The sequence below is a fragment of the Phyllobates terribilis genome, unplaced genomic scaffold, assembly GCF_046119375.1.
Source record: "Phyllobates terribilis strain yellow unplaced genomic scaffold, ASM4611937v1 Scaffold_1__5_contigs__length_1240528914, whole genome shotgun sequence".
Classification (NCBI taxonomy): domain Eukaryota; kingdom Metazoa; phylum Chordata; class Amphibia; order Anura; family Dendrobatidae; genus Phyllobates; species Phyllobates terribilis.
The window spans coordinates 306,485,110-306,510,578 of NW_027362761.1; the positions used below are offsets into that span (position 1 = coordinate 306,485,110).

The 25,469-nt window shown below is 43.2% G+C and overlaps 1 protein-coding gene across 10 annotated transcripts in view; it reads left to right on the forward strand.

Annotated features, from left to right (window-relative positions):
• The window catches only part of DEPDC5 (DEP domain containing 5, GATOR1 subcomplex subunit), a 123,781-nt gene that overhangs the window by 67,630 nt on the left and 30,682 nt on the right, over positions 1–25,469 (forward strand). For 6 of the 10 annotated variants that reach the window (XM_073673960.1, XM_073673923.1, XM_073673897.1 and 3 more), the window contains 6 exons: positions 1,103–1,238; positions 17,147–17,244; positions 17,332–17,391; positions 18,358–18,541; positions 19,389–19,552; positions 19,638–19,755. In XM_073673960.1, coding sequence (XP_073530061.1) covers positions 1,103–1,238; positions 17,147–17,244; positions 17,332–17,391; positions 18,358–18,541; positions 19,389–19,552; positions 19,638–19,755 — 760 coding nt within the window. The remainder of the gene's footprint in view (positions 1–1,102; positions 1,239–17,146; positions 17,245–17,331; positions 17,392–18,357; positions 18,542–19,388; positions 19,553–19,637; positions 19,756–25,469) is intronic. The other 4 variants (XM_073673969.1, XM_073673978.1, XM_073673906.1 and 1 more) reach the window with 2 other exon arrangements.

Here is a 25,469-nt window from a genome sequence, read left to right on the forward strand (position 1 = left end):
CCAGCTGTGCAATAGTAAAGAAATCCTGAAAACATGACCTGTTGGGGGATGTGAGGGCTGGCGTTTGGAAATGCTGATCTAAACCATTCCATTGTAGCTCTGGCAGTATTTTTAGGGTCATTGTCCAGCTGGAAGGTGAACCTACCTCCCAGTCTCAAATCTTTTGCAGCCTCTAACAGATTTGTATTTGGCTCCATCCATCTTCCCATCAGCTCTGATCAGCTTTCCTATCCTTGTTGAAGAAGAGCATCCCCATAGCATGATGCTGCCACCACCATGTTTGACAGTGGACATGGTGTTTTCAATGTGATATGCAGTGTTAGTTTTCCAACACACAGAGTTTTGAATTTAGCCCAAAGAGTTCTACTTTGGTTTCATCTGACCAGAGCACCTTCTTCCACATGCTGTGTCCCCTACATGGCTTTTTGCAAACTACAAACAGGACTTCTTATGGTTTGCTTTAAAAAAAAAATGGCTTTTGTCTTGCCACTCTTCTATATAGTGCTTACCTTGCTTGGGAGTTTAGGTGGACAGCCATGTCTTGGTAGGTTTGCAATTGTGCCATATGCTTTCCATTTTTAGATGATGGATTGAACAGTGCTCAGTGAGATGTTCAGAACTTTGGCTATATTTTTATATCCTAACACTGCTTTACTCTTCTCCACAACTTTATCCCTGACCTGTCTGGTGTGTTTCTTGGTTTTCATGATGCTGTTTGATCTCTAATGTTCTCAAACAAACCTCTGAGGCCTTCACAGAACAGCTGTTGTTATACTGAGCATAAATTACACACAAGTGGACTCAATTTACTAGTTATGTGACTTCTGGAAGCAATTAGTCACTCAGGATTTTATTTTGCTGTATCAGGCTACAGGAGGCTGAATACAAATGTCACAATTTTCAGATTTATATTTTTAAAGTAATTTAAAAAAAAGTGTATCAATTCCTTTACACTTAACAAATACTTGCTACTTTGTGTTGATATATTACATAAAATCCTAATTATATTTGTTTGTGAGTATAATGTGAAAAAGTATGGAAAATTTCACAAAGTATGCAAACATTTTCATGGCACTGTGCATAAAAATACGTCTCCTCTTAGGGCCTTCTGGAGAAGCAATTCAAATACATCACCAAACTCGTCAGAACATGGCAGATCTACAGGGGAGTGGACAGAGAGAGTTTGTTCACTCCTCAGCAGAGCTTCTTGAGCTGGCATATCATGAAGCCACTGGTAGGTGAGTGATCTTAGCTGAAAACAAGGTGGCATATATTGGTGAGTAGACTTGTACTGAATGTTTTCTTTAGCTGTGAAAGACCATGATTAGCTCCCTCCATCCACCATAATTTCCCACCTCATCAACTTAATCAGTGAACAAATAACGTCCTGGTGCTTCCTTATTAACACATGATTCACATACACGCCTTGTGCCTGTGAGGAGCCCATGATGAATAGACCTTATAAACACGGCTGTGGAGTCGGAGTCTGTGTCCATTTTGGTGAAGTTGGAGTCAATATAAAGTGGACCGAATCCGACTCCTAAAATATATAATAAATTGGTACAGTAGTTCAATGCAGGATGTACTGTAAATGTTTTTCATAAGAATTTGGTAAAGTTATGAAATGTCCTATAAATGTCTGTTCTGTTCCTGATCTAAGAATCTCTGCTTTTAGTTGAGATGAATCTGTGCTGCACTTTATGCTCAGTAGTTAGGTAGCGCTTGGAGTCGGAGTTGGTGGTTTGGCTTACCGACTCCACAGCCCTGCTTATAAAGCTTTCCACTACATAAAGTATAGGTTTATTAATGGTGAATCTATGATTGTTTATCAATTGAAAACTCCCCTTGCACCTCTGGAATAAAGTGGAGCAATTCAAATAAGGGAATCGGACACCCATCATTGCAGAATGCATACTGTATGGGAGCAGGTACTTGCTGTTCCAAAATAAGGGCTGCCTGAGAAGTTGTGGCAAGGTTTGCATACAAAGTCTCCTTTTGAGTTTTTCTCTTTAAGTATCAGAAATCCAGTTCCATGGATTGTCTGGAATATTCCCATGTGACAATTGCTGTGTACTTACAGGTCAGCATTGTCCACATTAAAGCGACGTCTATTCCCTCCTGACATCCACCGCTTTAAAAAGGGGTGAGTGGGCATACAATAATGTGTGACGTCGTGAGCTGTCCTCAGCAGCGTCTTTCACAAGACTGCTATGTCTACCACTTTCTGTATATTGCCACTGGTGGGAAGCGGTAGTATTGATAGTAGCAGAATCTTTCCTCATCTTGACTACGATCATGTAATATTAGCATACATGATAATGTAAGAATACAAGTATGTAAGGGTTAAATATAGCTATGCATCCCTGATTATTTCTAAAATGACATTTGTCCCATGTAGATTTTAAGCATGGTCCACACGAATGATTCTGCTGCTATTAGTAATAATTGTATTTCTTTCAACACTTCTTTTCTCAAGCACACCTGGGCATGTACACTCATTCCTTGGCAGGGATCCGCTAATGGCATAAATGTCTAGCAGAAGTAGTGTTCCTGCTCGCTCCAGGGCCTTTTCAAGATCTGTCACGACAGACAATGGCATAGTGTTTCTCCTTGCTCACTATAAAATAGTTGTCGAGTGGGTGGAAAAGGAATAGGAAAACCCCTATCAAATTTTCTGGCTGGCTCTACCATCTCCTACAATAGCAAAAAAATCAGGCATGTGGAATCCCTCTTTTCCGGTCATCTGTAAACAGTGATCATTGGGAGACCCCAATGTATATTAGATCATGAAACGATCCCTCTGGAGTCAGCAAGTTCAACTAAGCTTTGTCTGATGTGCATTGTAAGACTCAAGTTAAGTTCACACATTGCATTTTTCCCCATATTTTTGCTGTGAAAAAATGCAGCATTTTACTGTACCAGCAAAGTGAGTGAGATTTCTGAAATCTCATGCACATGCTACTTATTTTTTCCTTGCAGGTTTGGCGCAGTTTCAAATCTGCAGCATGTTAATTCTTTCAGCATTTTTCACCCATTCAAATGAATAGGAAATAAAAGCATCAAAAACATGCGTGGTTTACAAAGTGTTTTTCCTGTCAACACTCCAGTATTGTAGCAGATTTTTCTTCTGCAAATACTGAATGTGTGCACATATCCTTAGCATCCCGCATGAACATGTGGAATTTTTGCCGGAAACCCTCCAAAAATTGTGCCTTAAGCATCATTAACCCTGCTGTTCTGTTCAGATCTACTATACACTTATAATGTTCCGGTCATTTTTGACCAGACTTATTAAAGTCTTGATTTTTAGCTAATTTAAATGTTTTATTTGAATACCTGTTGCATTATTATGCTGTATGTGAACATGGTTGTTCATAAACAAATGAAAAATGAAATCAAAAACTTTTTATTTTTTTTTGTATCAAAAAATGTTACATGGCCTTATTGCCATATTCATGCATATTGCACATTTGCACATAAAAAATATTCTTTATATATAACTGTAAACTATAACTAATAACATCAAACTGTATGTAAATATTTTTTTCAAAAAAATAAATAAAAAAAAGTTCAGTTTTTTTCTATATAAAATGGTAAATTTACTGTTTGCATTCATCACAAGTATAATTTACATTTTCCCCTCACCCATGACAGCACACCTTGAGAGAGGGATCCGCCCCATCAAGGACAGGAAACTGTCTGAAATAAAAGGGCGGTATCTCTCCCTCGCTCCAGTTGGTTTCCTGTCCTTGATGGGAACCTGTCTGGGGAAAAAAAAAAGACTTACCTGGGTCTGTTCCGGTGTGGAAGAGCGGGCACTGGCCTGTGCACAGAGTTCCAGCCTCCAGAAGCGCCGTCCGCAGCTCCCTTGGGTCCTGCATCTGAGAGGACGCACTCGGTGAGGCAGGCTCCGGCTTCCCTTAGACCGCTGTGCCGTCCTCCCCCTGCCGCTTCTGTCGGCCGCGTTCCGGAGCGGCAACTTCCTGGTATGACGCGCCTGACATCACGGCGCGGGGCACGCTGGGAGAGGCGTGCCGGGTGACGTCAGGGAGTGGCACCCGATCCAAGATGGCGGCGCCCTGTAAAGCGCTCCCTGGCCGGTTTTTTGTTTGGAGCCTTGGCCTGGGAAGGAGGGGGAGGGCCCTTGAACCGAAGGAGGTTCTGGATGGCCCTATATTATGGGGGGAGGGGGGTTATCCTGAGAGCGTGGCGCGCTTCTGCAGGATGGCTGACCAGGATAGTCAAGAGCAGCAGCTAAATCCCCCACCTCAGCAACGGAAGAGGCAGATGGATGCCTCTCATATGGGCAGCCGCAGGAGTAAGGTATCAAATACCTCTGGACCATCCAGAAAGGAATCCTCGCATGTTCCGCTACAGCCTCCGAATCTGGTACCCGTTTGTGACTTCAGGCGTGAGTGATCTTCGTTAATGTCACCTTTTTAGTAATGGGAAGTCTCTTATGTGCTTCCTTCTGTAGGAGCCTAAGAAGAGTAGCGCCAGGCAAAAGCACAGGATTTGTGCCCTATGCCAAACTTCCCTTCCCATAGATTGGCAAAAGACGCTTTGCCCGAACTGCATTAATAAAACTATAGCAGAAAATTCTCTGGATTTCGCATCCAATCTGAAATCCATAGTCCACGCAGAGGTTCAGGGGTTCTGAAGGGGTTGTTTAGAGGGAAGAAAAGATCGCATAGAGATGTCTCCTCCAACTCTGATTACTCCCAGTCCGATGATCTATGGCTGAGTGATTCATCATCCTTTTCCTCATCGGATAACGGTAGACCCTGCTTCCCCATTGAGGGTACGGACAAACTGGTCAGAGCAGTCAGATCAACTATGGGTCTGGGGGAGAAGAAAGCATCCAAATCTCGGGAAGACGTTATGTTTGCGGGTCTTGGAGAAAAAAAGAGACGCTCCTTCCCAGTAAACACTAAAATTCAGGGCCTCATTGATCGAGAGTGGAAGAAACCAGAGAGATCAGAGGCCTTACCCTCCTTCGCTAAAAGAAGGTACCCCTTTGAGGAGAAGTTGACGGGACTGTAGCCAGGTCATCCAAAAAATCTTCCCTACACTTGGAGGATTCAGGCGTCCTAAAGGATGCCCTTGATAAAAAGGCTGACTCCTTTCTACGTCACACTTGGGAAGCTGCAGCAGGAGTCCTGAAAGTTGCGGTAGCTGGCACCTGTGTGGCAAGGTCTCTCATGGTGTGGCTCCAACAATTGGAAGACCAACTTAGGGATAAAAAGATCTCTAGGGATAGAATCCTTTCAAATATGCCCCTAATGCAGGCAGCGTCGGCCTTCCTGGCAGACTCTTCAGCGGACTCTTAGACTCTCGGCTAGATCAGCAAGTCTATCTAATGCTGCCAGACGGGCCTTGTGGCTCAAGAGTTATCCAGGCGACCTACAATCCAAACATAAATTATGTTCCCTCCCGTGTGACGGCAGACTCCTGTTTGGCCAGAAGCTGGATGACCTCTTAGAGAAGGCTGGCGATAGGAACAAAGGGTTCCCAGGATTTTCAGGGGACTCAAAATGTTTAGTTTTCAGAGGAGAAAATTTAATCAGGGTCGCCCTCCGGGAGACAGGAGAAGATAGGTGTCCAAATCCAAGAAGGAGTCAGGCGATCTGTTTGAAGGACCGTCCTCCAATACAAAAAAGTCTTCCCAATGACGCCAGGCCTGAGGTAGGGGGGAGGCTTTCCCACTTTATTTCAGCTTGGAAAGGCATTACATCAAACCCCTTGATTCTGAATGTTGTGAGTGGTGGCCTGAAAATACGGTTCAGCCAAATTCCTCGCCGGACCTGTATGATTACCCCCAAGAGGAAGGTCCAGGAAGAACAGATAGCCCTGGAGTCAGAAATATTAGGGCTAGTAGAGAAACTGGTCCTTCTCGAAGTTCCGATACCACAGAGAAGGAAGGGATTCTATTCCCCTCTGTTCATGATAAAAAAAAAACCCTAATGGGTCCTTAAGGACCATCATCAACCTCAGGAGTCTAAACCAGTTGATAGAGAACCAGACTTTCAAGATGGAGTCGGTGAGCTCGGCCGTGAAGCTCTTGCACCACAATTGCTTTATGGCAGTAATAGACTTGAAGGACACACATTATCACTTCCCAATTCATCCAGACTACCAGAAATATCTGCGAGTAGCCCTGTTCATTCAGAAAGAGCTGAGGCATTTTCAGTTTACTGCCCTACCCTTCGACCTCTGCATAGCCCCGAGAATATTCATGAAATTAATAGCGGAAGTAACAGCCTTTCTACGAATCAAAAACGTAGTGATTGTTCCCTATTTGGATGACTTTTTGGTAATAGGAAAATCAGAAGTCCACTGCTCTAGTCAGCGTCTAGAGGTCACGGCAGTGTTGCAACAGCTAGGGTGGTTGGTAAATACCCAAAAGTCAAAATTAACCCCCTCAAGGACTCAGGTCTTCCTAGGTCTAATCCTGGATTCTCGTCTCCAAGCCTGCTTTCTCCCAGAAGACAAGGTCCGCAAAATAATCTATTTTAGTCTTGAAAACCATGCGGTCTCCAGTGATGTCCCTAAGATAAGCAGTGTCCCTCCTGGGCTCTGACGGCTTGTCTCCCAGCAGTCAGATGGGCTCAAGGGCATATGAGACTTCTTCAGTGGGAGGTCCTGTCAGCGCAGAGGTCCTTCAATGGGCGTTCTCGCTCTCCCTAGAAGCTGTAAATTCCCTTTCATGGTGGACAGACAGGAAAAATCTGACCTCAGGCGTGCAGTGGTCCAGTCCAGTAGATCGGATGATTACAACCGATGCGAGCGGCTCCGGATGGGGGATCATCTAGCAGAGCGCTCAGTACAGGGTCACTGGGCATACATCTCAAACTTAAAAGAACTTTGGGCAGTGGAGAAATCCCTGATAGGTTTCCTTCCTCACATTCAGGGTCACCATGTCCAGGTCAGGTCCGACAACCGGACAACAGTGGCCTATGTAAATCACCAGGGAGGAACAAGGTCACGCTCCCTGATGGCTGATAGAATCCTACACCTGGCAGAGCAACACCTCCCATCCCTCAGTGCTCTTCACATAAGGCGGGTGGAAAACGTAAGGGCAGATTTTCTCAGCTGTCACACCCTAAGACAGGGGGAGTGGAGCATAAACCCGGGAGTCTTCCAACAGATTGCTCTTTTGGCGAACAGATCTATGTCTGGTTGTCCCCATAATTGCACAAACAGGAAGGTAGACAGAGTCTGTTACTTAAACCCAGCAGAAAATCCCCATGCGGTAGATGCCCTCCAGATTCCTTGGAAGTTCAGGAAGGCCTATGTCTTTCCCCCGTTAGTAATGGTTCCAACAGTGGTGAGGAAGATTCAGGAGGATCGCGCAAGGGTAATTCTTATAGACCCATTTTGGCCCAAGAGGACTTGGTACTCCCTGCTTCGACTAATGTCGGTTTCAGATCCCTGGGTTCTACCAGAGAGGCCGGACCTTCTCATTCAGGGACCAGTATTCCACGCCCAAGCCAGAGGATTCCATCTTGCGGTGTGGAATTTGAGAGGTCACTACTAAGTAACAAGGGGTTTTCACCAGGGTTAGTCTCTAACTTGCTGGGTAGTAGGAAGCCAATAACGACTAAAATTTATAACAGCGTCTGGGGGAAATTCCTAGATTTTATAGATACCCCGTTATCAGACAAGCCTCAAATCAAGGTCCTGGAGTTTCTGCAAAAGGGGCGTGACCTGGGTATAGCCATGGGGACTCTTAAAGTAAAGGTGTCAGCCTTGGGGGTGCTCTATAATTGTAACTTGGCTGGGAACAGGTGGGTCTCTAGATTTATCAAGTCCTGTGCCAGAGCCAGACCGGTTCGGTCCCTTAGAGTTCCTTCCTGGGACCTGAATTTGGTCTTGAACGCACTTGCCAGTGACCCGTTCGAGCCCCTACAGGACGTCTCTCCAAAGATCCTCACCCTTAAGACCATCCTCTTAGTGTCCTTAACGTCCGCTCGTAGGGTGGGTGACCTGCAGGCCCTTTCGGTTAATCCTCCCTACACACAAATTTATGATGATAGGGTCACCTTGCGTCCAGATCCAGCATACCTTCCCAAGGTGGTATCTAGATTCCACTGTAACCAGGAGATTGTACTACCCTCGTTTTGCAGTAATCTGAAAAACCCCGGGGAAGTTAGATTCCATAGCCTAGATGTTAGAAGATCCCTACTACAGTACATTAACATGACTAGTGTATGGAGGAAGGACCATTCCTTGTTCCTGGCCTTTCAGGGGAGTAGGAAAGGTCACGGGGTGTCCAAGGGTACCATTTCTAGGTGGCTTAGGGAGGCCATTTGTTTAGCATATACGTCCACAGGAGTTCCGGCCCCGGATAATGTCAAGGCTCATTCAACGAGAGCCGTAGCAACCTCCTGGGCGGAGAGTGCAGACTCCTCAATCGATCAGATATGTAGAGCTGCTACTTGGTCTACACCATCCACCTTCTTTAAACACTATCGGTTGGATCTGTCCTCCTCTGACCTTACCTTTGGGAGAAGGGTACTTCAGGCGGTGATCCCTCCCTAGGGTGCTCATAGTTCTCCAAAATTCTCCCAAGGTGTGCTGTCATGGGTGAGGGGAAAACACCAAGGTTACTTACCGGTAGCCGGTTTTTCCTGAACTCATGACAGCACCTGTAGTCCCCCCCCCCCCCCCCCCCCCCACACCCCTTTTTTTCTGTTTCTCACACCCTGGTGTGCATTGTTTGGGGTGTTTATATATATATTTTAGGTGTTGGTTATATGTCTAATCTTTTTAGGAGGTCCTCTCAATGCTCTGTAAACAACTGAATCGAGGGAGAGGTACCGCCCTTTTATTTCAGACTGTTTCCTGTCCTTGATGGGACGGCTCCCTCTCTCAAGGTGTGCTGTCATGGGTTAAGGAAAAACCGGCTACCGGTAAGTAACCTTGGTGTGTCTTTGGCATAAGCACTTTGCACAACTGCAACATATCACATTTGTTTTGTGATTTACTTGATGTTGGACAGAAGGCGCATCGTTTCCTTTTTAGGCTGGTTTCGTTGCTGGTGGAGACCGTGGGTATCGTCGTAGCAGTGCCGGTGGAAGCCGTTGGTTCACTTTCTTTAGCCTGCTGTTAGATCCTGTGGACAATGGCTGCCACTCCATCATCTCTAGGTGTTACTTTTCTTTCTTCGATATATGGGCTAACCAGTGATTTTCCCAACTCCTCTATAAAAATTATTTTATATAGTTTATTTTGGTTTATTTGGGTGTATTTCACACAATAACACGAATGCATTGTATGCCGACATATCAAGAATGTTCTAAGTGCCTATGAGTTGATCTACAGTATCAACTGCCCCTTTTGTTGCATTGTAATGTAAAATCATGTCCGGCTTTGTCGTCTCGATTACTGATTGCACTATCATGGTGCATTGTGCTCATCAGAATTACCGGTTTGTGTTTTTTTGGAACGTAAGAAACTACTGTTGTATCCTTAGTAAAATAAAACCTAGAACAATAAACGTCTCTTACTGAGGATACCTTGCGCAGTTCTGGGTTATTTTTCTAACAGTACCCAGCATGGTCATTTTTCTTTTCAGCAACATCTGCCCCAGTTGGTATGATGCGAAAAAATTGTCACGTGTAACATTTTGTCCTTGGCGTCCGTGTCAAATCCAAAACTACTCGCATGCCTTGATTTTTATTAGTGCTCTTTTCAGGTCAGCATTACACAGTAATAGAACCAGCTAACACAAGGAAAATAAGAAAATCTCTTCATTTACAATGTGAAATGTTGAATTGAACTATTTCTATATGAACAGCAGGGTAGATAAGATACAGAGAAAACATTTTGCACATAACTATACTGTAAGCGAATCCATCTGCTGTATCGTAATTTGAAAATGTATGCATGTCTAAATTTGCACAGACCAAAAGGACCTAGATAAATTAATAGTAGTAGATGCAATATATAGTCAAAAATTAGATTATAACTCCTTTATTTTACTCAAAAAATGGCTGGAGATTAGTATAAAAGGCTATCTGTCATTTTTGTCCGAACAATACAAGTGTAAAAAAAAACAAGGAGCAAAAAGTAAACAAACAAAAAAAAATACCCATAGTAAGAACCCCTCACATGAGGAGAAGTCATTTAACCACAAATTCAGAACCGCATAATGAATATTTAAAAAAATATCAAATTTGGTCATTTTGACCGAACAGAACAGTAGGGTTAACTATGTAAGCAGTGGGAAAGCATGCTCTTGAGTGACCCCCACATCCTAGCGGTCTTCCAAAAGAGATTTCTCATTAGATTTGAAACGATGAACAAGAAAAGCACCAAAGAATGATTCTAGCCTTGTCACTTACAGTGGCATGTAAAAGTTTGGGCACCAATGGTCAAAATTACTGTTATGGTGAACAGTTAGTCAAGTTGAAGATTAAAAGGCCTCAAGTTAAAGATGACACATTTCCTTTCTATGTTAGGCAACAAAAATAAAACAAAACATATTGTAATTTTTTTACATTTTAAAAATTCCAAAAAGGGAAATGGGCAGATGCAAAAGTTTGGGCACCCTTGGAGATTTGTGTGCTCAGATTACTTTGACCAAGGTTTCAGTCCTTACTTAGCTTGTTAGCGTTATGGCTGGTTCACTATCATCGTTAGGCAACGCCAGGGGAATCAAATTTCCGAGCTTTATAAAAACCCAGCCTCCTCTAACCTAGTGCTAAAAAACAGCAGCCATGGGTTCTTTAGCATCTGCCTAGCGCTCTGAAAATGAAAATGTTGAAGGCCCACAAAGCAAGAAAAGGCAATAAGAAGATGGCAAAGCGATTTTCAAGTAGCCCTTTCCTCAGTTTAAAATGTAATTAAGAAATGGCAGTTAACAGGAACAGTGGAGGTCAAGAAAAGGTTTGCTAGAGAGGCAAATCAGAACCCCCACTTAACTGCAAAAGACCTTCAGAAAGATTTAGCAGACTGGAATTGTGGTACATTGTTCTACTGTTCAGAATGTAGTTGTAGATTAAGTAGTAGAAAGCATTCGCTATCAAAGTTTGGACCATATGTAGTCACGCCATTCAGGTTTTGGCTCTCCATTTGGGTATCTTTCAGGAGCTTAAGGCAATTTAAGTCATAGATTTTATATAATCAAATCAGTCTTAAAGTTTTAAATTCCTCCCAAAAAAGTGTAGTATAACTGGATCTCAAGCTTTACTAAATTTCCAAGAAATTGGTCGATGATTCCTTCACATCAGCTTAATATTTAATCTCAGGACCTATTTAATTTATGTTTAACTCACTGGTGTATGTCCATACTTTTTACCCACATTTACCATCTTGTATATTTTTGCTGTGATCTGTTTCATTGAGCCAGGAAAAAAAATTAAAATGGTTTTCTAGAACTGGAAATTGCTTGTAATATCCCTATTCTAAACACTACAACTCTTCTAACTTTTTCACCTTTTACTTATCTATGCACTTTTTTTTCTCAACCTAGTTCTTAACTTATGAAATATAAACTTTAGAGTAACCGTCATTTTAATTTTTATTTCATAAATCAATAGTATACATGAAAACAAGCAATTTTGTAATGTGCTTCAGTATACTCCTGGATCGATCTTTCACTCTCAATTTACGGTTAAAATCTGTACTCCGTGAAGACTGCTTCACACCTTATTGAGATAGGTAAGTTAGTGCTTTTAAAATGAATATGCTGAGGGGGGGGGGGGGAGCGTGAGGTAGACACAGACATTCTAATACAAGTTCCATAGAACTCTAATAGTAGCAACTGTCATCTCCTATCTCAGTTATGGGAACGTCTGTATTCACAAAATAAGAGCATTTTTGGACTTACTGTAAAATCCCTTTCTCGTAGCCTTCATGGGGGGGGGGGGACACAGGAAACCATAGGTGTACTCTGCTGCCATCAGGAGGCTGAAACTAAAAATTTAAACCATTAAAAAAAAAAATATATAAAAAAAAGGCAGCTCATTCTCAGCAGGCTACCCCAGCTTGCTGGCATCCAAGCTATTCAGTTAGTTAAAAAAGCAGGAGGAGAAGCAGAAAATACTACAAATACACACACACCTGCGCAACAGGGCAACATGACAAAAGGGGTGGGTGCTGTGTCCCTCAATGAAAGCTACAAGTAAGGGATTTTATGGTGAGTCCCAAAATCCTCTTTTTTCGATTGCTTCGTTGACAGGAAACAGGGAAACCATGGGATGTCTGAAAGCAGTCCCAAGGGTGGGAAATATGTATAAATGTGTAAGACAAATCCCTCAGGAGGTAACACGAGTATCTGCTGCTTGTACCACCTTTCTGTCCAGACTTGCATCAGCGAAGGAAAAAGTGGGAACCATTTAGACCTTTGAGAAGGTGTGAATGGAAGATCAAGTCGAAGCCTTTACAAAGCTGCAAGGTTGATATCTGGCGTTGAACAGCCAGGAAGCCCCCACTGCCCAAGTGGAATGAGCCTTGAACCTCAGCGGGGGTGCTTTCTTAGCTTTATAAGCTTCCATAATGGAAGACTGAATCCAGCTAGCAATGGTCTTATTAGAGGCAGTGAGACCTCTGCAATTTGTCCTTCTGGAATGATAAACTGACTCAGAATGCCTAAAGTAGGCATTTACCAACAGGTGGTGACTCACAGCTCTGACCACATCCAAACATTGTAAGGATTTCTCCATTCGCATTAGAGGGAGAAAGACGGTGATGGCTGAACGATCTCCTTTTTAAGGTGGAAAGAAGAAACCACTTTGACAATGAACGAAGGTACCGGATGCAAAACCACCTTGACATGGTAAAGGGTCAGAATAAAACCTCTCCTGCGTCCTCACCATATGGGAAGAAGGGCTTCGTGACCCTGTACTGTAAACTTCCAAAAGACTGCTCCCCACCTGAGAGCATTAGCATTCGTCGTCACAGACTGCCAATGAATAGGAAGGAAGGAATTATCGAGAAGTATGAGGGGAGAGTCCCGTTACCAGATCAGAGAGACTGTCTGATCCGAGGGGGAAGAAGAATCGGGTGATCCAGGGAGAGGACAGACTTGTCCCAATGGCAGAGCAGACCCAACAGCAGTGGCCTTTTGTAGAACTGAGAAAATGGGATCGCCTTGATGGCCACCATCTTGCCTAGAACGCTCACGCAGAAGCGGAGAGGAATGGGATTCAGAGATTGATATGCTGGATTGCAAAGCCGCTATCTTGTTCTCTGAAAGGAAAACTTTCACATGAAAAGTATTGAAAAGCATTCCCCCGGAAGATGATGCACTGAGCCTGGATCAGACACTTTGACGATCCATCCGAAGCGAGATAGCGTGTCCAGTATGAGCTGCAGACTCTGTAGGTTCTCAGAGTTGGACTGAGGTCACATGAGCGTATACAATACTGGTCTGATTTTCATCCAGAAAAGTGGGAAGATTTTTTTTCTCACTTGGAATCCATTTTTTTACTCAGCAGCTATGTAATCTTTTACAGGACCATTTACAGTTTCCCATCTTACAGAATTGCAATGTATCTGTCAAAATCTTATGCCATACAGATGGTCCATATGGCATCTTATTTTTTTTCTCACACGGAATCTAAATCTGATTAACAGCAAAGCAGAAGAACTTCTGATGCACTGCAAAAATGGTAATGTGGAAATGGCAACCTGAATGTCCATCGAAGAAGGAAATTCTTCTAGTTCCATGGAGGCAACAACAGAGTGGAGGGTTTTTTCAGCAATTTTAGGTCCAGACTGGAACAGACTGAACTGTCCTTCTTGGGGATGATAAAAATTTTTGAATATAAAAACCTTTGAACCATTTTTGGGTAGGAGCCACAACAATAATACCTGACTGGACAAGACAGGAAATGGTTTGGAAAGAAACTGTCACCAAAAAGCAAGTCTGAGGAGGGCGGGATAGATTTCTCCACTCCCCTACAAGATTATTTTTTCTATCTTTTATCCAGAGGAAACTATTTCTCTAACCCAGGCGTTGTGGACTACGGGAAGCCACATGTCTTGGAACAGGAGGAGATGGCCACCCACCCAAAGAGGGATCCCGGGTGGTGCCGCCCCTTCATGCAGAGAAAAATTTGTTGCTTCTGTTTCGTGATGACTTGGTAGTCTGCTTGCGCTGACACCAGGAAAAGAAAAATCTGCTTGAAGGATAGTATCTTCTTTTTTTTTGAGGGACAGAAGGTCTTTCTTGGCGGATAGACTCAAACTGACAAAAGGAGCAAAACTGATGAGGCTTTCGATTGGACTAAGATCAAGTAGGTCTCGTGGGAGCTGAGTGCTCTTTCAACTTGTGTCCAACTTTGCAAAAATACGAGAGCCACAGAAAGGAAGACTTGTGAGGGACATGGTCATCATTCATGGTCAAAATTTCACACCTTGAGCCAGAGGATACGGCGGATAGCTACAATATTGTTTGAAGCGTAAGCAGAACAGCTGGCTGCTTTAAGAGGTAGAACAGAGGTAACTTATCCATGTAGGCAATCTGATGTGCGAGGTCTGCTAGCTCAGATGATCGCAACTCTGATATTATGCCTTGACGCAGGTGTTTTGCCCAGGCTGTGATGCTTTGGCAACCTGGGTAGCCGTGAAGGCTGAACACAGGGCCTATCCTGCAGATTCAAATGCGGACTTGGCCATGGATTCCACTTGTTGGTCTTTGGGGGTTCTTTAGAGACGCTGTATCAGGGAGTAGTAGGAACCTGTTCCTCGATAGACTGGAAACTGGAGTGTCCTCTAAGGATGAGGAGGACTAGTTGGCATCAAGGTCTGCAGGAAAAAGAAACACAATTTCCATATATTTACGTCTATAAGAATGCTTTTTGGGTTGAGCCCACTCTTTGCCCAGTACATTAATGAACTCAGAGTGATCAGAAAAGCATTTGATGAATCCTGGACATCCTGAAGGATACAGAGTCTGCAGGGGGTGTGGAAGCCACTTCTTTAATATTGCGGGACTAGTGTACAGCACAGACAAGACTGTCAACCATGTATCTCGGCTTTGGAACCTGATCTGAATCCAGATAGGAGTCTGAATCATAATTGTAATCTGATATCTGAGGTGACCGAGCCTCTGGGGAGGAAGAGCGTGATCCTGATTGCGGTCTTGGATTCTTGGAGAGAAATTGAGACTGAGATGAAGGACTCTGCCACTTGGACCACTGACTGATGCAGAAGTAAGAAAACTGGGAACGAGTGCCTCGGAAGATGGGTAAGGCGCTAGCTGAATACAGTGAGAAGATCCACTTACCTGTTCTAAAAAGTTTTGATCCAGCTATGGTTCATCATATATGGAAAAGATTATTTTTGGCTCTGTCTTCACTCCATGCAACACGCCTGGCTCTGGGGGGGCTGGGCGAGGTGGGCAGTAGACTAAGGGCAAGGACCATCTGTACCGGTAACTGAACACGGACTGCGTTAGGAAAAGAAAATTTCCTGCCATCCAGACTAGTGAGGATATAGTCGGACTCCTGACAGAACTGTGTTTTCCGTTTTTTGGGTTGGGAAAACCGAGCGGCCCATCCCCCTTATTACCCTATGTGAGGAGACAAAAGATTATTGGAGAAAATTAAAAAATAAAGCCTAAAAATATACCATTGCCAGAATCCGGTCTGGAGACTCTAGAACAGGGGTCTCAAATACATGGCCCGCCGGGGCGCATGCGGCCCCCGAGGCTCTATTGTGCTGCCCCTGTGCCCCTGAGACTATCATGCCCAGGGAGTCAGGGGACAGCGCTTGGCTTCAGCTGCATGGGCATCTGCTGAGAAGTGTATTGCATCGGAAAGACCAGCTCTCTGCATCGCAATACCTGAGAAGTTTTTTTTTTTTTTTTTTTGTGTATTTGAAAAATATTGGGGTCATTATTACAAGAAGAGGACCAAGATGGGCGAAATTACTACAAGATGGGACCAGGATGGTCACATGGTTACATAAAGGGGAGTAGGATATGTACATTTCTATAAGATGGGGATTAGGAAAGAGACATTACTGGAAGATGGGGACATTACTACAATTTTGGGACCAGGATGGGAATGTTACATTCCTGTAAGAAGGGGACTAGGATGGGGACATGACGACAAGATGAGGACCATTATTACAGGATTGGGCCCAGAATTACTATGTGGGGCTAACTGTTACACTAATATTGTTTATTTGGGGGACATGGAAAAAAAAGACAAGGTTTTTAGAAATTTAAAAGGAAACTCAAAAATATTTTGCCACCAAAAATGTTGTCTTAAGTAAAAAGAGAACTTGTACCATAACGCATGTGATAAACACCATAAAAAAATCCAAAATGGTCCAGAATAATCAGTCATATAGAACAAAAATGGCATCACTGAAAAAAATCTTGTCTCGCAAAAAAAACGCTGCCGTTCATATTCAAATTTTTGCTATGTGCGGCCCATTTATCCACATGAGTTTGAGACCTTTGCTCTAGAACCATGTCTGCCTTTTAAGTGACACTAAGCTCAACTGACTTGGTTCCCAGTAGGCGGTTGTAGCCTGCTGCTGAGCAGGAGACTTTTTTTTTTTTTCTTAAGGTTGTAATTCTTAGTATCAGCATCCTTGTGGCATGGTTTTCTGTGTCTCCCAAAGGAGCGCCCGAGAAACAGATTTTATCTCAAGAAATGAGAATTTTGAGACTGAAAGCTCAGTCCTGGCATAGAAAGTGGATTTCTCTGATAAGGTATATTACAAAGTGTCTATTTTCATGTGTACTATTGATTTTATAAAAAAAATAAGGCTATGTGTCCACGATGCAGGAATGCTGCATATTTTTTCCGCTTCTCCCTGGCAGGAAAAAACGCATGTGGATTTTACATGCGTTTTTCCTGCCAGATAGAAGCGGATGTGAAGCGTTGTTCACATGCATTTCCGCATGCGGATTATCAAACGCTTTTCCAAGCGATTTTAGCATCACTTGGAAAAGTGCTTGACAACTTGGTCGCACTATATAAATCCATGCAACCGGATTCCTTCTCCGATGCGTCCGGTGTCTCGCGGTTGTGTAAAAGGACCTGCCATGACGTCATTTAGTCATGTGACAGGTCACGCGACCGCTGATTTTTATTTTTTTTTTTCACAGAGCATGCCTAAGGACTAAAAAAAAAAAAAAAGTTAACGTTTGAAAACCCCCTTAATGCCTGTCCATTGTCTGCAGACATGGAGGACCACGCACTGCATTGGATGCCAGCTCCTGTGGAAGCACTGAGGAATTCTCTGGAAGTACAGTGAATGGGCGAAAGATCTATAGTACAGGTGACAACAGAACCTAAATTAATACCATGAATACCAAGCGTGTTCGTAACTTTTGGTGTTTACTCTTTTCCTATTCTCTTACTACAGCTACTAACCTTAAAGAGAAGGAGTCTCCTGATGAGAGCCTGCTCTGCAGTCACGGACCTAGTGAGTGAGGAGGACATCATTTACCATGTGACTGGAAGGGTGTCTAATTACCTGTGTTCCCATGCATAATGCCCATTAACGTTAATTGCTGCTGTACGCTCTGAGCTAATTACTAGTCCAATATGCAATGACAATTATTTTCCAGCTCATCAGTCACTTAAGTCTGATTATTTTGTGTGTCTTATAATGTATCTAGTAGCAATTATGTTTGGTCAGAGCAATGCTCCTCAGTGACTTGGATTGCTGTGCATAAGTGATTGTAGTACTTCTGTGGAGTAGCTCTATATGAACATGACCTCTCCTCAGGGTTGGAATGGTAACTACAGATGTACTCGTAGATCTGTACCAGTTGTATCACAAATTGTATCGTTCTCACCTGCCTTTCTGTACTAAGCTGTCTGTGCACATGTCCTACTCTCTCCGCTTGCATGCTTCTTTCTGACTTTTTGCAGTCAGAAGTACTATTTTTATGATATTATTTCAGTGGCGGCACATAATTTTCAGTTGGTGGTTTTAATCAGGTGCCAAGTATTCCCAATGCATGATGGGAAGAGGTGAAGCTGAAGCATGGCATTGTTAACCTGATCTCTCTTTCTCTTTTCCTTTTCTCCCCTGTTGGTTGTGGCTCTCCCTCCGAATTTCTCCGGTTGAACACATTTTCTCACCGATTCATTCATATTCATTATTCCATAACACTATTTGCTTACCTACTTCTTTTCTTTCCCTGTTACACAAAAACGTTTCCCTTTTACTTCTATCACAATTAATTTTTTCATTTTGTTTCACCCGCCCTGTTTTACTTCTTCATGTCATATATTTTACCATCTGCACACTATTGCCTTTCATATACTTCCATCTTTTGTTGTTCCCATCCTCTTTCTTTTCACCACCTTCTGTCCCTTACACCTCCTTCATGTCTATGGTCCTCCTTCATCTTTCCACATTCACAATACGATCTCTGGGCAGTTTTGATGCTGTCTGCTCCCCCCATAGTGCCTGGCTTCTGCTGCACAGTTGGGGTGGATTGGAAGTCCCTTACTACCCCTGCCTGCTTGCCACTCACCACAGACTACTTCCCGGACAGGCAGAGCCTGCAGAATGATTATACAGAAGGCTGCTATGACTTGCTACCAGAGGCTGATTTGGACAGGTGAGAATGTAAGATAGAGAAGGTCTTCTAGTTTAAAGAGTTTATCCAGTTAGAAAAAGTATATCTTACAATGTGCTTAAAACGGTAAGGTATACAACTTACCAACACACATCAATCATCAAAGAAGTTGCTGATCAGCAGATATCTGTTCTTGTGTCAGGTTCTGGCATTTCCACTTGACTTGTGGTTGACACAGGACAGCATTTTTGGTGTTGACCCATCGTCAGCGCTGTGCTTGATGGGGACTTTCTAACTGGATATTTTAATATCAAACCCATCCCCCTTCTTTGTTTATGCATCAGCAATACTAAAAAGTGGACTGACTTAGCGACTGAAATTATCCAGTAAGCCAGCCCCCTTCACACAGAACACTAATGCTGGCCTGTATCAAACACAACCAAGAAGAGGGCTTTTCACTACTGGGCAATCCCTTATTTATGAGCCCAGTGAGATGAGAAGAAAAAAATATATATATACTCCCCTCCCACACTATGGACTCCTCGCATGACCACTGCAGCCAATCAGTGTTTAGACAAACTGTGAATACTGCAGCATATAATGATTGGCCGCAGTGCTCACATGACTCCCCCCCCCCCATCGGACGTTGATACGAGCAGACCAGTGGGGGGACACGACACTAATGTCTGAAGAGCTGCAGAACAGTATCATGATGTACCATTTCAGAACTTTTTTTTTTTTTTTTTTAACTAGACAACCCCTAATTATGGTAATTTTGATGTTCAGCCATACAGTAGTGTTTGGTTTTTTAGACATTGTAGAGGGCTGCCACTTTTGTAAGTAGCATAAACTACAGTAAGAAGGTAACATTTAATTATTTCATGTCCAGTAGACGTGATGAAGAAGGTACTCAAATGACAGCACAGCAGGTGTTTGAAGAATTTATATGCCAGCGGCTCATGCAGGGTTACCAAATCATTGTTCAACCAAAGCAAACAAAACCTACCTCCACTGCTCAACCCCCACTCAGCAGCAGCCCGCTCTATAGACGAGGTACGGATATTTTGAATTTGTATCAGATGCAAATTGTCTTTAGACACACACAGCTCAGTTTTATTTTCATTTTTGTCTTTGACAGGCTTGGTATCACGAAACCGCCCAGAAGAAGAAAATCAATACTGGCTTAGTATGGGACGGACGTTTCATAAGGTGACATTCAAAGATAAGATAATCACAGTTACAAGATATCTGCCAAAGTAAGAAATTAAATCCTATTCTTCATTTTTTAATATTGTCATTTGTACATGCAGTTGTCTTAAGTATTGCATTGCGAGTTGGATAGCAGGAGTGCTGAAACGTTAGAAAATAAGTATCTACTTTAGCATTGGAAGACTATCAAAGTTCTAAGATAAGCCAAGGCTGATGGCTATCTTCCATCACTATAGTCTAGATATGGTTGGAGTGCCCTCCATCCTGGGGCAGTTGGAGCTTCCAGTAGACTGGGATCGGACCCCTAAGTTCAATGCAGTAGACTTCACTGAACATTCAGTAGTTTCATGCTAGCATGATAAAATGAGCATATGACATTGATGCATATAGGTAGGTATACAGTGGATATAAAAAGTCTACACACTCCTGTTAAAATGGCAGACAAAGCCTTTTAAAAAAAATTGTACAAAAATAAATCATTTCAGAACTTTTTCCACCTTTGGTGTCGCGCAAAATCTGTACAAATCCATTGAGAAACAAACTGAAATTATTTTTGAAGGGCTAAATAAAAATAACAAAACTAAAATAATGCGTTGCATAATTGTAAATACCCTCTTATAATTGGGGATGTGGTTGTGTTCAGAATTGGCCAATCACATTTAAACTAATGTTTGGTTAATAGCGGTCAGTACCCAGCTGCCATCATTTACAGTGATTCTTATTAACCCCATATAAAGTTTAGCTGTTCCAGTAGGACTTTCCTGACATTTTCTTAGTTGCATTTTACAGCAAAAGCCATGGTCTGTAAACAGCTTACAACACAGCAAAGGGATCTCAATGTGAAAAGTTATCAGTCAGGAGAAGGTCACAAAAAAAAAAAAAGGCATTAGCTATGCTATGGAACAGTGTGAAGATGGTCATCAAAAGGAGGCTTAAATTTGTCACAACAGTGACATTACATAGAACTGGTCATCCCTCACAAATTGATGAAAGTGAAGTAAATTGGTCCGAAGGTTGCCAGGAGGCTACATTAAAGGAGCTACAGGAATTTCTGGGAAGCACTAGTTTTGTACTGCAAGTGACAACATTCAACTGTATTCTTAATGTGTATGGGCTGTGGGGTAGGGTGGCAAGATGGAAGCCTTTCTTAAAAAAGAAAAACATCCAAGCTTGCCAATATTTTTACAAAACCTACATCAAGTGTGCCAAAAACACGGGAGAATGTGTTATGGTCTGATGATACCAAAGTTGAACTTTTCAGCCATAATTCCCAAAGGTGTGTTTGGCGCAAAGCCAACACTGCACATCACCAGAAGAACAGCATACCCACATTGAAGAATGGTGGAGGCAGCATTATACTTTGGGGATGTTTTTTGGCAGCTGGAAATGGGGCTTTAGTCTTGGTGGAGAGGATTATTAAGAGTTCCAAATATCGGTCAATTTTGCAACAAAACCTTCAGACCTCTACTAAAAAGCTGAAGATTACTTCCACCTTTTAGCACAACAACGACCCTAAGCATACCTCCAAAGCAACAAAAGAATGGCTTCGCCAGAAAAAAAGCAAAGGTTTGATATAGACCAGCCAGAGCTCAGACCTGAATCCAATTGTAAATCTTTGTGTTAACCTGAAGAGGGTTGTACACAGGAGATGCCCTCGCAATCTCATAGATTTGTAGCGCCATTGCAAGTAATTGTGGGCAAAGATTGCCAATTCTAGATGTACCATGCTGATAGACTACTACCCAAAAATACTGAATGTTGTCATATATTCAAACAGTACCCCAACATAGTATTCGTTTAAGGCCTCGGCCCCACTATCAGTATTTGGTCAGTATTCTGTCAGTATTTTTTCTCAGGAGTGTGAGACAAAACCAGGAGTGTGTGATAAATGCAGAATGGGTGACTTGTTTCTATTATACCTTTTCTCTGATTGTTCCTCACCTGGTTTTGGCTCCCACTCCTGAGAAAAAATACTGACCGAATACTGACCAAATACTGATAGTGGGGCCGTGGCCTAAGGGTGTACATAATTATGCAACCACATTGTACAGATTATAGGTGATATTAAACAATAATATACTTAAATATATGTAAAATGCTCTGTGAGTGATAATATATGTGTATTATATGTGTATAAATGTATATGTGTGTGTATATATGTGTATGTTTTATACCACTCAAAACTGGAAATCACAGAGTCTCGAGTCAACAAGTCACATCTAGATGTTCAATATATAAAAATATTAAATAGATATTGGGACAAACCTACTACAGGCCAGGAAAAAAACAAAAGTAAAAAGGATGGATTCCCCATATAGGAAATGGAGGAAGAGGGGAGGAAAGGAATATGAAAAGACATTATGTAGGTATGTGAGGCAGAAATAATGTGCTCTTTTTTTTGCACCAATACTAAACTAAAGCTCTGATCCAGAGTGAAGGTAGTGAGTACAGGCACTTGCAGTGCCGGTGTAGATCTGCCGGAGCCCCTCACTTGCTGTGTGAAGTGGGGTTGCCAGGAAAGCAGACGTTTGGTCTACGGGAGGGAGGTGGATGTGAGTGGTACATGCAATAGATTAGATGGCGATATGGGAAAAAGGAGGTGCACAAACTATCTATAACGTGCTTCCTTTTCCCATACATATCCTTACCTGCTTCAACTAGACACAAATGCATCTAGTTGAAAAAAGGCTTCAACATAGAAGTTTTTCTTATTGTAAGAACAGAGGCTTATGGAGTATATTGTAATGTTTGTGCCATAGCAGTAAGTGAAAGATAAAATCAAGATAACACTGTTTGTCTTTGTCAAGAAAACTCCTTTTAAAGAAGACTGAAATAGCTTTTAATCAATAGGGCACTTTTTTAATTTTAAACCGTATCTATCAAAAAATATAATATATTTTACTCTGTATGTTACTTCACAATTTTCTTCACTACTTTCATAATTCAATTTGAAATGTCTCGGCGCAGGGAGCTTCTGCCTCGGAGCTCTCACGTGCAGCTCCAAGGGAGTCCCTCCGACTCTTCTGTGAAGCGCTGGAGTCGACGCTACGTGATTGATAATGTCATCACATACTCGCCGGCATCGAGCGCCAGCATGTCAGTCCAGAAGTGGAGCTGCAGGGATTGTATGAGAGGTAAGTATGAAAACTTTTTTTATTTTTATAGAATTAATTAAATGGTCTTGAGGGGGGGGGGAGCATATGATGAACTGGGGAGCGGGCAGAGCATATGATGAACTGGGGACTGGGGAGCGGGCAGAGCATATGATGAACTGGGGAGCGGGCAGAGCATATGATGAACTGGGGAGCGGGCAGAGCATATGATGAACTGGGGAGCGGGCAGAGCATATGATGAACTGGGGAGCGGGCAGAGCATATGATGAACTGGGGAGCGGGCAGAGCATATGATGAACTGGGGAGCGGGCAGAGCATATGATGAACTGAGGACTGGGGAGCGGGCAGAGCATATGATGAACTGAGGACTGGGGAGCGGGCAGAGCATATGATGAACTGAGGACTGGGGAGCGGGCAGAGCATATGATGAACTGAGGACTGGGGAGCAGGCAGAGCATATGATGAACTGAGGACTGGGGAGCGGGCAGAGCATATGATGAACTGGGGACTGGGGAGCGGGCAGAGCATATGATGAACTGAGGACTGGGGAGCGGGCAGAGCATATGATGAACTGGGGACTGAGGAGCGGGCTGAGCATATGATAAAATGAATTGGGGCAGAGGGGGGCATGTAAATATAATGAATTGGGAAAGGGGGCATTGAGGATGATGGCGTGTGACTGGTAATGAATTGGGGGATAGAGTACAGGTTCTAATTAATTTATATATTTTTTAGGTGGGGGTGAAGTCTCAAAGGGGCCCGAAAATTTTGCTAATATGGGGCCCTGAAATTCCTGGTGGCAGCCTTGATCACAGGCATGGTTAAAGGGAACCTGACAGCTGATACATGCTGCCTGATCCAAAGGCAGCATGTATCAGACACTGGCTGTACGATCTCACCCAGGTAAGTTTAACTCTGAAATGCTGGGGAGTTTGAGAAAAAACATAGTTTAACAACCCCCGGGGACTGTGTCTCATAGGAGACTAGTCCCGGCAGGTTGCTCTCTGCTCATTCCCCTTGAGTCAGAAGTTTCTCCCAATACATACAGAGAAAGACTAGTCACTCCAGGGGGGGGTGTTTGGAGAGAAGCCACCGGGGTCCTGCCTGTCCGACTAGTCTCTTGTGGGGCTCAGTCCCTTGTGGTTATTAAACTGTGTTTCTCCAATAACACCCCATGACAGCACCAAAGGAGGATGTCACCCCACATTAATAGGGACAAGAAACACAGAGGTTAAATAGCCCCTCCCTCATCCTCCCTCCAGTGTTTTTCCTGTCCCTATTGGGTCTAACCTCCCCGAGATTAAAGACCGCACTGATGTCCGGCCTAAAAAACCTACTATCCTTGGGGGCTATTTCACCGGTCCCAAAAACAGAAAGACACACAGGCCACTATTCACGCCTGTTTATGATAAGGAAACCAAACGGCACCTACAGAATAATAATAAATCTGAAACCCCTAAACCAATACATCATCTACAGAAGATTCAAAATAGAGTCCATCAGATCAGTTCCCTTGATAGGACAAGGATATATGATGGCAACCATCGACTTACAGGACGCATACTATCACGTCCCTATACATCCAACATACCGGAAATTTCTAAGGTTTGCGGTGGTTCAAGAGGATCAAACGTTACATTTTCAATTCAACGTATTGCCGTTCGGGATATCCTCCGCACCGAGAATATTTACCAAAATTATGTCAGAGGTAGTGGCTTCAATCAGAAAAGAAAAAATCTGCATCATTCGCCTACCTCAACGACTTCTTACTAGTAGGTCCCTCGGTGGAAGCACTCCAGGAAGATCTGCAGAGAACAATCCAAATCGTGACCACCCTAGGGTGGTTGATAAATCATCAAAAGTCAAACCTGGTCCCTGCCACAGAAAAAACTTTCCTGTGTGTTCTACTAGACTCCGCCAGACAAACCTCCTTCCTACCAAAGGACAAACAGATACTTTTGAGATCCAAGATATCTAATCTGAAGACCCTGAACAGGGTGTCCCTAAGGTTTGCCATGTCAACCCTCGGCTCCATGACAGCCTGCATCCAATCCATAGCCTGGGCTCAGGCTCACACCAGGGTATTGCAAACCCATATTCTTGCACAGTGGGATGGATCCCCAGACTCCCTAAGCAGGAAGATCATGATCCCTCATTGTGTGAAAACATCCCTGTTATGGTGGCTCAGCCCAAGAAACCTAGGAACAGGGGTTCCATGGTCTCAGTTCCCTCTGATAACAGTCACGGTAGACGCCAGCAAGACAGGATGGGGAGCTGTTGTTCCTCAAACCCCTTTCCAAGGGATCTGGACAGAAGAGACCAGCAGCAAGAGATCCTCCAACTTCCGTGAGTTAAAGGCAGTGGAGGAGGCACTCAAAATGTCGGCTCCAATCATTACGGGCAAACACGTAAAAGTCTATTCAGACAACATGACTACCGTAGTTCACCTGTCCCATCAAGGGAGTACAAGATACGAGAATCTAAAAAGTATCTCAGCAAGAATATTCTTCTGGGCGGAAAGACCTCTTCGTTCCTCATCAGGTCTGCACATAAAAGGCTCAGACAATATTCAGGCCGATTTTCTGAGCAGAAGGAATATCCATCCGGGGGAATGGGAGCTGGACTCAGATATTTTCCACATGCTGACC